The 12,455-nt window shown below is 39.0% G+C and overlaps 2 protein-coding genes across 3 annotated transcripts in view; one reads left to right on the top strand and one right to left on the bottom strand.

The window, feature by feature from the left end:
• Positions 1 to 12,455, bottom strand: part of LOC129717165 (helicostatins) — an 85,034-nt gene that overhangs the window by 32,149 nt on the left and 40,430 nt on the right. The window lies entirely within an intron of this gene.
• On the top strand, positions 1,459 to 2,733 carry LOC129717325 (lipase 3-like). Its single transcript, XM_055667193.1, has 3 exons — positions 1,459 to 1,539; positions 1,600 to 2,136; positions 2,197 to 2,733. The coding sequence occupies exons 1-3, from the start codon at positions 1,459 to 1,461 to the stop codon at positions 2,731 to 2,733; spliced, it is 1,155 nt and encodes a 384-aa protein (XP_055523168.1).

The raw sequence follows: 12,455 nt of genomic DNA, 5'->3' as shown, positions 1-12,455 counted from the left end.
TTGCCGGGAATAACGGCGACGGAGGCAAGCGGATAGTATATGTTTCCCGCAGAGCAAAACAACAACGCCGAAACGTGATGAAAACCGATTGTTGTGTAGTCAGTTGTCTTGGCCAGAAAATCTTCGGAAAACGCTGAACCCCCTCCGACCGTTATGGTTGGGAATATGAAATGTAATAAAACATCTCCAAAACGTGACAATTAGGTTATCAATTTTGACACTACTGCTGGCTATGGAGATTTATGCTTCCATAGAGAACAATCGGGTAAAACGTAATGTTCTCCGTTGTACAGTTTAAGTACCTGTTTTAGTTGTTAGTATTATTTAAGAGTGTTATAAAGTTTTTTGCAACGAAAGCTAAATACTCCCGATTCACGGAAACACAAGCTTTTTGAATATTTGCTATGTTGTAATATTATTAAACCATTAAACCTAGAATCAACATGAAAAGATTTATGTGAAGCTCTTGAATGCTGTGAAATAAATAAACTTTTTCTAATATAAATTTAAAACATACATTTACAAATACAGCTTTTATTTAAATTAAATCTTTCTACTATGCTCTATTTTATTGTTTGCATTTAGTTGCAGAAGCTGCTCATGGTATCAAAGAATCTTAGTAGCATCAGCATTGGCAGTTGGAGCCGTACAGATGTGTACGGCTAATACTTAAAATGCATTTTGGCAAAAAGAATGTTGAAAGAAAATGGAATCATCAATTTCATTGCCAAAATTTGTAGCATTATGTCAAGCCAAAGTTTTTGAGCAAAAAAAACTTTCCTGAAAACTTTTTATAAATAGAAAAATATTTCTAGAAAAAAAAATCATAACGCTGCAGATAGTCTTATTAAACTTTTCTTTTCAACACCGTGAAAATGTTCGATGTTCTACTATCGCTCATCCTTTCAAAAGTATACTGTTGGATTCGGCCCCACCATACCCTATTTTAATTACACCGCACAGTGTTTTGTTGAGGTCGTCCGAGAAACGGAACTAATTCAAACAGGTTCACATGATTGATATGCCAGCAGCGTACGACTGCGAAGTCACATCGACAGGGTGCGAAGCATTTTGGCGTTTGTTACTTGCAACGAGAAAGTACAGAAATATTCTATTCGTTCACATGGTTTAACACGCGCTATCTGTACAAAATATTTACAAAATTCATGACATCGACTGCGAGCTCACTGAGCCCGAACGAACCATTTACTTGAAACTTCACATTATTTTTATCAATCACAAAATTGATTAAAAGGTTTACTACCGCAAACCAAATCTGTTTGTTAGATCGTAAAGCAGTTCGAATCTGTCTGTCTCAAACTACTGCACCGATTAGATTTCCGCATGGTTCATAAACCCAGATAATTTAATATGTTCCCCTGTGTCGTCGATCATACACTCTATAAATTACCCTGAGTTTCGAGCGACCATTCTATTGCCAGTCCCAAACATGCAAACATGAATAGTCTCGATGTGAAACGAATTTTCCAATGTGTGACGGTTGTAGTTGCTGTATGTTTCGCCAAAAAAGTGTCACTGGTAAGTGGATAATGTAACGTTGGCATGGTCTTTCCAGTAAAAAATTAACCTTCACCTTAGAGAAGTACGGTCAGCCGGCATGGCTACCCTGTTGAAATTCATAACGTTACAACGGAAGACGGGTACGTTTTGGGCATAGTACGAATTCCGAAGCAAGGGCACACCCCGGTTCTTCTGGTGCACGGTGTGCTATCCTCATCGGCCGATTGGTGCGTTCTGGGGAACAATTCGTTGGCTTTTCGGCTGTTCGATGCTGATTTTGATGTTTGGCTGCTGAACGCGAGAGGGAACACCTTTTCTCGACGTCACGCCACCTTGAGTCCCGATAAGGAGCGCTTTTGGGACTTTAGCTGGCATGAGATTGGAATGTTTGACCTTCCCGCTGTCATCGATTATAGCTTGGGAATGACTGGATTCAAATCGCTGCATTATGCAGGGCATTCACAAGGAACGACGTCGTTTTTTGTTATGACCTCGAGCCGCCAAGAATACGACCGAAAAATTAAGACAGCCCATCTGTTGGCGCCCGTAGCTTATATGTACAACACCTACTCGCCTCCAACGCGGCTGTTGATTCCGATGACCAAAGAGCTTGGAGTGGGTATTGATTTCAAAGTACTTATTGATTACTAATCAAATGAAAGTTCATACGATTAGGTAGTGGGCCGCGGACTTGGCATGTGGGAAATACTCGGTCGATCAGAAAATTTCGTGGTGGACGGTTTACAGGACTCAATACCACCAGAGCTATTCATGTTCGTCGCATACGCATTGTGTGGTCAACGGGAGCCTCAGTTCAAAGCAACGCAAATTCGACAAATTATGGAAACCTTTCCAGCGGGTGCAGCTTTGAAACAATTAGAGCACTACTCCCAGCTGATTTCAACCGGACGGTTTCAGCAATTCGATTACGGAGCGAAAGGCAACAGAAAGCGCTATGGTGCTTCAAAACCTCCTAGTTACCGAGTGGAACGAATCAAGGCACCGTTGGCGCTGTACTACAGCGATAACGATTGGTTCGTAGCGCTAAAGGATATCGAGCTGCTCAAGAAGAAACTAAAGAGTGTGCTTCTGGATTATCACGTTCCCGTGCCACAATTCAACCATATAGATTTTCTCTACGATGAATATGCTTACAAATTGTACGACGAAATTATTCGAGTGATGAAAGATAGTGAGAAGCAAGAGTATTGAAAAAGAAAAAGCAAATAAAAATATATTTGCCTTGAACTGTACCAGTGCCTTGTACTGTGCCAGTGCTTTTTTATTTTTTCTTATCTATATAGAAAACCCTAAAAGTTTTTCAACAGAACAATGCTATCCTACATTATTACACAACAGCTTTTTTTTGGTTCTCTTATTACCGAGTGTCTATGTTTTTAGAATAAGTTTTTTTTTTCCTGTATGGACTTCCTCACTGCGACCAGAATCGTTGATTTATTGTGGAGATATGCCCGGGTGTCTGCTGTATCCCGCACCTCTATTATTAGCAACTGGGAACGCTATAAACATAGGTAAGTGGTCGCTTCCGTGGGTATCATCTGCGACTGACCAATCTAAAGTTCCTGCTAGTTGTGGAGAGCAGCAAGCGATATCAATGCAGGATCCTCTGCCAGTTGAGTGGTTTATATATGTTGATTCACCGTTATTTAGAACTATTAGTTCTGTTTCTTCGAAAACTTCTTCCATAATTGCTCCTCTTGAACTGCTAGTTTGGGATCCCCAAAGGGGGTGGTGAGCGTTTATATCTCCTACAAGAAGAAAAGGTGTTGGAGTGCTTTGAATCAGGTTTTTTAATTCAGGCTTATCAATGCTTTCACTTGGTGGGAGATACATATTTATGATGCACGTGTTTAGCGGGGCACCAACTCGTACAACAATAGCTTCCAAGTTTGAAATGACGTCCAGTTCTTCGCTATCTATATTAAATTTGACAGCAACCATTACTCCGCCAGCCGCTCGGCCGCCGCCGGTTCTTGGTCTGTGGTACACTTTGTATCCGCTGATGCTTGGGGATGCTTGGGATGTAATCCTTCAGAGGGACGAGTGTTTCCACCCTTGTGCGTCTCTTCTCTGCTGGTCTCAGGCGGTAAACAGTGTTTCTCCTGGTTCGGTTGAAGTTCGTAGGAGAGTGTGGAATCATCATCAAGTTCATGGTATGTTTGGGAAAATTTTGAGGGATCGGAGTTTTTTGGGCTTGTGGGTGCCCCAACAGCGTCAGGATCTTCGCTACGCGGTACTTCCGACGCCTGACGGGTTGGGAGGGGTGAATTGGTTACTCTGTTTGATTGATGTGTTACATCTTCATTATTCTGTAGGCTCGTTTCGGGTTGTTGTGAGTGATGTTTTTGTTTTGTTGTAATAATGTTTAGTCGGATATATTTGCTACGTCTATATCCATATCGATATTGTTTTTATTGTTTTGCCTAGTAGTGGGAACAAGGTTGTTACTTCGACTTCTTGTGTTGTGCAGTGGTGTGTTACTTCGACTTCTTGTATTGTGCAGTGGTGTGTTACTTCTACAGGGTTTGTTTCTCTCTCTTGAGTTTCGAATGGTTAATATGTTTTGCTGATCAGACGGTTGTTCAGTTTGGCTTATCGTGGGATTTGGTTGTGATGCGGGCAGTCTGAGGTCGTCACAATTTTCGTCGCCGGATTTGACTTTCTGTCTCTTGTTTTGTGGTTGAGATACGGTGGCCGTTATGGTGTTCGTTGTAGTGGGTTTATTGGTAGTTATTTGTGCTTTCAAAGTTAACAATTCTTTGGCCGCATTTTTATATGCCTCCCTATATTTTTTTAACTCTATCCGCGTTGCTATTATTTCCTGCTTGTATTCGTTTGCATTTATCAGTTGGGCTCGTAGCTTAGCAACTTCTTCTTACAATGTGGCGTTTTCTGGCAATTCCTCTTTCTGTTTGGTCAGTTCTTCCTGCAGCGCTTTTATTTGCCTATTTTTCTCCTCTTCCCTTTGCGGCATACCTTTCTGAGTTTGCTTAGCATAAGTTGTTTCTCTTTGGCGGCTGTAGAATTCTGTTCGAGCCTCCCCAAAGGTCATATTCAGGTCGGCTTAAGTTTTAGTATAGCTTTCTCGATTTGATACATCGGGCACTTTTTGTCGGTTGGGCCGTGTTCTCCTTCACAATTGCGACAGAATTTAGGTGACATGCATGTTTCAAAGCTTTCGTTTTCATTTTCGTGGGTTTAAGAACAGTTGTGACAAACAGACGGTGCATTGCAGGATTTTCGTGAATGGCCGTATTTTGCGCAGCCATAACACTGTAGTGGTGAGGGGCAGTATCTCCTCACTGGTAGCCGGACGAGACCGTAGTATATATATGCTGGTAGGTAGGCATTAATGAAAGTTAGAACAACCAGTGGCGTTTTTTTTACAGTATCTCCCGTGCGTTTTGTTATCCGACGTACATTAATCACCTGTTGATCAGCAAGATTTTCAAGTAATGAGCGATGGATGCGGGATGATTTCAATCTGAGTGCCGTCAATAAGCTGTGTAATAGAGCAAAGTACGTTAAATGCTCTTTTGGATGCTGTTCGAAGTACGTACCGTGTTCCGCGAGCTTCTTTTGTTGCAGTAACTAATTTTCTAGAGTCTCCGTTCAATGCCAAGTCGAACGATTTGTTTATTAGGAATGGGTCGGTTGGAAGTGAAATTACGGGACGTGGGGGGGTTGAGGACGTACTTGATTGTGATAAATCAGCGTTTTGTATTCCACTTACCGCTCAAAGCAGGAGTGTTTTTGTTGCAATCCTATCTCCATCTGGATCCATCCAATTTGGCAGCGTTGTAACGAGTGAATTCCCTCCCCCGTCAGGGGAGGGACTTTTTGTCCCCATACGGCTGTTTAATACACGACTTCTTAATTTTCAAAATTTCTGTATCTCTCTTTTTGGATGCAAATACATTAGACTGGTTTTCAGGTTAAATTTTGCGAGTTCTGGGATGAAATTAGTTCTGCGACGCGCGACAACGAGCGGGAGGCACACACAGGCGTCTCTATTTTTTCTCTGCGCTTTTGTTTTCAGCGGCTGCCGAGATGTAGGATCGATCGTTGCTGCTTCACACACGGTGACCTTGTGGATCGACCTTGCACCGTTGTGGTGCGTTCTTGGTGTACTGTTGTATGCGTATACGGCTAGCACTGTACATTATTCATATGCTCAATTGTGCAGGAAATTCAGAATCTTTCTAAATCGTTATAATCCTTTCTTGCGGTTACGTTTACTGTAGGTTTAGTTCAGATGTCGTAATAATATCAATCACTAGTAATCAATCGAATGCGAGCGTAAGTATCACTTGATAATTTAGAGCTGGCTTCGTTACGGTGCGAAATAATGGTGCTTATTACGGGAGTCACTTCACGGTGAAATCAGAGTGAAGTGAATAAAGTCCTATTACGGGACTCACGTAAGTGAGAAAAACGTCGCAAAGTGACATCTGCCGCGGAATCTGGGTTATTATGAGTGTCATATCAGTGAAGTGAGAAGGGAAAAACCGACGATTCGCGTGGAATTATTTCACGACTATTTTGAACGGTGAAATGATTCCACGAAGATGCCATAAGTCTTAAAGTTGATTGATTTGTGATTTAATAGTAAATATTGGATTTATTCTTCGTAACGAAACGAATCAGAATTTGATCCGTGCCTTAAAGCGGTCAAATTTTAATTTTTTTTGCCCGATGAAAAAAATGCAGACTAGTTCAGGAAATTTTCGATACCAAAAAAAGCTTTTATTTTGATGCCGAATGTTTTAGAAATGCAGAACACGTCAAGATCTGGTGTTATCTAAAAAAAGGAAAAAACGACTTTTTGGGACTTAGCGATTTTTGAGCTGGGAAACAATCTCATTTCACTTGTCCTATTCTCAATTTCACTTCACTGTCAATCTCACTCCACGGAGGTGATTTTTGTCACCTCACTTGAGGTGGAATCGGGAATAGATCTAAAAAAGTGAAGTGAGCGTGAGAGTGAAATATATATCACCGTGAAGTGACTCCCGTAATAAGCACCAATAAAACACGTCTATCACGTAGCGAGTGTCGACTCGAATGAGGTTGTTGTATTCGAAGATAATGCAATAAATTTTTTTTCGGTTTTTCGAAAACTAAAAAGGTATATAACCCCTTAAGGAATTGTAATTATGTCGCAAAATTGGCTGGAAGAACGAGGTTTCGATAAGACTCCTCAGTTTTTGGAGGTACAACAACAGCCAAAAGGAGGAAACCGAATTTCCCTCTACGATGACTAATGGTTTGGTTCCGATCACAATTCAGCAGCGTTTTTACCAACGAGCATCTAGATCCGCAGGAATGTTCCCCGACTGACGGCATTTACAAATCGTTATCACCGATGATATGGCCAAGGCAGCAGGTAAGGACCTGAAGTGTTCCACCGGGTGCGGTCCAGACGGGATTCCTTTGCTTGTGTTGAAACACTGCATGGCCTGTAACACCGCTGACCACAGCATTCAATCACTCTCTGCGTACAGGGGCGTTCCCTATATGCTGTAAAGACACGTATGTGTTCCCGGTCTTCAAAAAAGTCTGTAAGGGAATTGTCTCTAATTATCGCGGTATAGCCGCGTTGAGTGCTTCCTCTAAGCTGTTTGAGCTGACAGTATTTCGGTTGCTGGATCCGAGATATGTACAATATATATATATATATATATATATATATATATATATATATATATATATATATATATATATATATATATATATATATATATATATATATATATATATATATATATATATATATATATATATATATATATATATATATATATATATATATATATATATATATATATATATATATATATATATATATATATATATATATATACATATATATATATATATATATAAATATATATATATATATATATATATATATATATATATATATATATATATATATATATATATATCACCGGATCAGCACAGTTCCATGTCTAAACGTTTGACAACGACTAACTCAACCTACTTCACATCGTTTCGTCAATTAGAAAATAGGCCAACAAGTCGATGCTATTTACACCGATTTATCTGCGTCGTTTGATAATATGAATTATCAGATTGCCATAGCCAAATTCATATATTTAGCATGAATAATAATTTGCTTGTTTGGCTCGAATCGTATCTAACTGGCAGAAATTTGTTCGTCAAAGTCAGTGACCACATTTACTCAGCCTTTCCTATTTGGTCCGGTTTCCCTAAGAAAAGTCATATTTGACCATTCCTATTCTTGCTGTATATAAACGATGTCAAACTGATTCTAACGTGCTTTTAATTATCTTAGCCGATAACTTGAAGTGACTGACTGGTGTCAACTGAACCGGATGTCGTTGAACGTATCCAAATGCGGCAAATGCAATTGTTCGGCCGTTATTGAAATATGCGTCTGCGCTCTGGGCACTCTATAATCCGGATAAGAAGATACGCGTTGAGGCTGTTCAACGCAGATTCGTCCGCGTCACAAACTAGGGCAGCCTCAAACAAACGCTCGAAAAAAACAGTGTTTTTTTTCCGGAATTAGATTCGTAATCGATATTTTGCAGAAACTAGAATGCTAGGTTGTAAAGAATTCGATAATATAACAAAAAAAATCCTATCATCTTTATCACCCTACAAAATGTAGGTTCTTCCAAATAATAATGATATTATGCATGAAATCTCCTCAATATGAGTTATATTAAAGAAAAAAAATATGCTCAATGCTCAATCGTGTTGAGCACAATGTTTCACACACGTAAAAATCCAGTTTCTCCATAATTTCAAACATTTGAAAAAGTGAGTTACCAGCGAGTACCATCTCTATATTCTTATCAAATTTAATGATTTCAGTCACAGCTATTCAAAAAACCCAACTTTAGCTGCCGCTTTCTACCGCTTTAAAAGTTATTTGATTTTTGCTACAGCATGTTTTTACGTATGCGTTTCGCTCCAGCTTTGTATGACAACATCACATTTTTACAAATTGGTGCAGCGCACAGCCGAAACTCCAGCATAATTGGAACCGTGTAAGATGTATTGAACGGTATGTTGATCACATCTGACCCTTTTTTGTCCAGTTTAAAATCAAACTTCGATTCAACTGATACCCGCGAAACAAAAAAAAGCTGTCGTGAAACTTTTTCACGTTGAAAATGATTCGGAAGATGATGAACAAACGTTTCTGTCATCCATTTAATTTCAATCATCTTTGTTGTTCATCATGAATCATGACGAATTTCACTTTAAAATTTAAGCGATCTAGATCAATTGGTAATCTAGAGCAATAGATTTTGTATTTGAATGTACAAGGAATCCTGCGAAATGTTTCTGGAAACACCGCCTTGACTTGAATTTATAGAATAGAAATTATATTCCATTAAAATAAAGATTTCCAGATAAAAATGTGCTCTAGATCAAAACATGATGTGCAAAACGGTAAATCGTATACAGTTGATCAACTTCACGTGACACGTAAGACCTATATAACATGAATTTAAAAAGATATTGGGCATGATTTTTCGGGAACAAAGTGGTTTAGATCAACATAAACTGATCTAAACCAAACTTTAAAAATAGATCACAATCAATCGAAAAACTTTGTTGAAGACAACAATTTTCTATGACTTGAATTTGAGAAGTTATGTTTTGTTCATCATGATTCTCCTCAGTGTGCGTCGGTCCGGTAATCAACGGGTCGTAAGTTAGAGTCCTGGGTGGAGTCGCTTCTCGGGGCGTCGGAGATTGGCACTACAAAACTACAAATTATTGATAATTCGTTCCATGACTACTCGAAAATTTTAATATATCTGAAGTGAAACATACGAATTAATTCCCAGTTATAATTAATTACTAAAATTTGGGTTAAGAGTCAATTGATGATATAAACAACTTTTCCGAAGAAACAAAATGGCTATCACCATTTACTTAGATGATAGATGTCAGCACCATCTGTAGGAAGAGAATTAAAGCTACCTGAATACATTTTTCATAAAGATATTGACCGGCGTCACACTATTTTCCCGAGTGGGTAGTAAGAAATAGGAAAGGTTCATGGGTGGCCTTCCGGCAGTTAGTTGGAACAATCACTATGGCGGACGAAAAAATGCGTGTATGCATGTTTTTGAGTTCTTTCTCCTCTTTTTTTTTCATCAATTTTTCCTCAGTTTTCGCGACAAAATTGTTGGAGTAGATCTTACCCTTCAGTTTTGCCCAGAAAATGTCGATGGGGCGCAGCAAAAGGACGCTCCATCTCCTCCAACGATTACTTTAGTAGTAAACCGACGGCAGATTCAACCAGTACACCGCATTTCCGCTTTTATGATATTTCTTGATTACCGTCGCAACTTGCAGCAGGCACTTAACTATAAATTTGCCCGTTCACGGCCAGTCCGAAGCGAAAGAAGAGCGGCCGTGGCATTATCTTCTCGCTGATTGTCAGCTTTAGCAGCACCTTCTTGGGAAACTTAGTGTGTCAAATGAACTTCACTCCAGAGTTCACTTCCATCGTGGAAAAAGTAAAATATGAAGTGCCCTGCCAGTCGTTGTCATCCATGTTCGCCAGGCAATTTTCACAGTTTAACCAGTTGCACCGACCAACCGCTCAAGCGCACGCAGCGATGTAGTCACTTTTCCCTCGGTCTTCCTCTTCAGCATCCATTGGAGCTTTTTTTTTTTAGAGGGGGATTTGGAAGGGAAGCTACTAATTAAGTATTTATGATAAATATTAGTAAATAATGAGTATGTGTGTCCAATCACAAATGGTGACTTCTCAACACTGTTAGAAATTTGTAATTTTAATTGTTAGGATTTGTTTGCTTTCGCAATTAGGACTTATCATTCGTAGGAATTTAAACCTACTTGTCAGAAAAGGGGAAGTAAATTTATAACTAACTTAATTGCTAACTTATTGGCTATAAAAAGAGCTTATCGTAGCAATAGAGGATTGCAACGATTTTTGTCGAAAATTGTTAATAATTTTATTTGACATAGCTTCTAATGGTTCAACACCAGTAAGTCTATGTAATTCGAGTGTACCAAACCAAGGAGGACGCTTCATTTTTATGAATTTTATCTGAACCCTTTGGAGCGTTTCCTTCCTTGTTGAACAGCAACTTGACCATATCGGTACAGCATAAAGCATTGCTGGTCTAGAAATTTGTTTTTGAATCAAAAGTTTGTTCTTTCAACAAAGTTTAAAATTCCTGTTAATGAGAGGATATAAACATCTCGTATATTTGATGCACTTGGCTTGTATACTCTCAATGTGCTCTTTGAAAATAAGTTTTTTATCGTAAATTAGTCCCAAGTACTTAACCTTGTCAGACCAACGTAAAATAACCCCATTTATCTTGACAACGTGATTATTGTTTGGCTTTAGAAAAGAAGCCCTAGGCTTATGCGGAAAAATTATCATTTGAGTTTTAGAAGCATTGGATCCTTTGGAGCTTCTTATCGCTCAGGGTCGTCGGCCGTTCGGAATCGGACTTTCTTTCGGTGCTTTGATTGTTGTTGATTATTGATAGTGTTTGATTGTTGTCCACAAAATGTCACACGATATCCGTTTTCGACGCTGCAGGGTACCGTTCTTTTAATGCGCAGACTTTTGAATGAAGTAGCTTCACTGTTTTCGCCATCACGGTTAGAGTTCGCGTTATTTTTTTTTTCCTTTTGACTTATGGGATACTATGATTGGGCTGTAGGGCTGCATGGGCTGTTTCGTTAGTGCGTGTCAAGGTGAACCCATGAAAAATCGACGATCTTTGTGCATTTTTCAATGCAAACGTCAAGGTTCAACAGTTTTGTTTTCTCGAAAAAAGTATCCATCCAAAATTTTATCTTGATCGGACTTCTGGTAAGGCTTCACTTACAGTAGTAAAAGTCTCACTTTTTTGACCAATAAAAAAAAGGCACGAGAGTAGCTCTTGAAGTTCTCTAAATCGTAATTTTGTTTGATAGCAAATCACTTAGAAATGTATAAAATCTGTAGCTTTATAACCTCTCGCTCAACGATATCCATCGAAAAGCGATCACTCGCACATGTGCGCGGCAATTTTCAAGTTTCGAACATAGAAAACATTACATTTGTTTTGGTTTTGTCCGATAATTCCGTGTGGGTAAGTACCCACAGGAATAATTTCCGAGTGGGTACTACTACCCATACTACCCACATAAACCGCGGGCCCTGGTGGAAACAACTGTTTAGGTCAGAACTGTTGGACGATAGACGCAACTTGGCTAAAGCGTGCTTCATAGGTTACTTTCTTCAGGGCAATATTGACTGCTTTTCGCTACTCATCTCTTTGAACGTCAACATACGTCGCCGTAACTTCCGATCGCATCCGTTCCTGAGAATCTTTTGGGTAAAAACTGATTATGGCCGTCATGAGCCAATGCGTAATATGTCTCGAATGTTTAATAGCTTTTACCATGTTTTTAATTTTAATGTGTTTCGCGAAGCGAACAAACATAGTTGTAAAAGTGTTTTGTGTTAATTTTAGCTATTATTATGAAGGATATTATTGGGTGTTGAATAAAATGAATAATAATAATAATGTCTAGAGGAATATTATTCCTTTCCAGGGAATTATAATTAGCGATATTGCCACGAAAAACAAGGTTTCGATAAGACTCGTTCCTTTCAACATAACAAATCCCGCCTAGAATAAACCTCGTGAAAGAGGAACGTTAGATAAAGTCTCTCTCCAGGGAATTTTAATTTGGCGATATTGATAGAATGGAAAGAGGTTTGGTACAGTAGAGCAATAGTAAGCTTTAAACGAAAGGGTAGAACCTCACACACAAGCACGGATATAAATGGTTGATGGATGAAATGATTGATTTAAGATCGTAATGCAAAAATCCCAATTTCGGTGCTGATCGGTCATCTCCTCGCCACGGGA

Source organism: Wyeomyia smithii, chromosome 1 (genome assembly GCF_029784165.1).
Source record: "Wyeomyia smithii strain HCP4-BCI-WySm-NY-G18 chromosome 1, ASM2978416v1, whole genome shotgun sequence".
Classification (NCBI taxonomy): Eukaryota; Metazoa; Arthropoda; class Insecta; order Diptera; family Culicidae; genus Wyeomyia; species Wyeomyia smithii.
This window is presented reverse-complemented; position numbering and strand designations above follow the sequence as displayed.

Coding starts and splice junctions, on each gene's coding strand:
- LOC129717325 (XM_055667193.1), top strand. CDS start 1,459: ATGAATAGTCTCGATGTGAAACGAATTTTCCAATGTGTGACGGTTGTA. Junction 1,540..1,599: donor TCGCCAAAAAAGTGTCACTG/GTAAGTGGATAA, acceptor CCTTCACCTTAG/AGAAGTACGGTCAGCCGGCA. Junction 2,137..2,196: donor CGATGACCAAAGAGCTTGGA/GTGGGTATTGAT, acceptor TCATACGATTAG/GTAGTGGGCCGCGGACTTGG.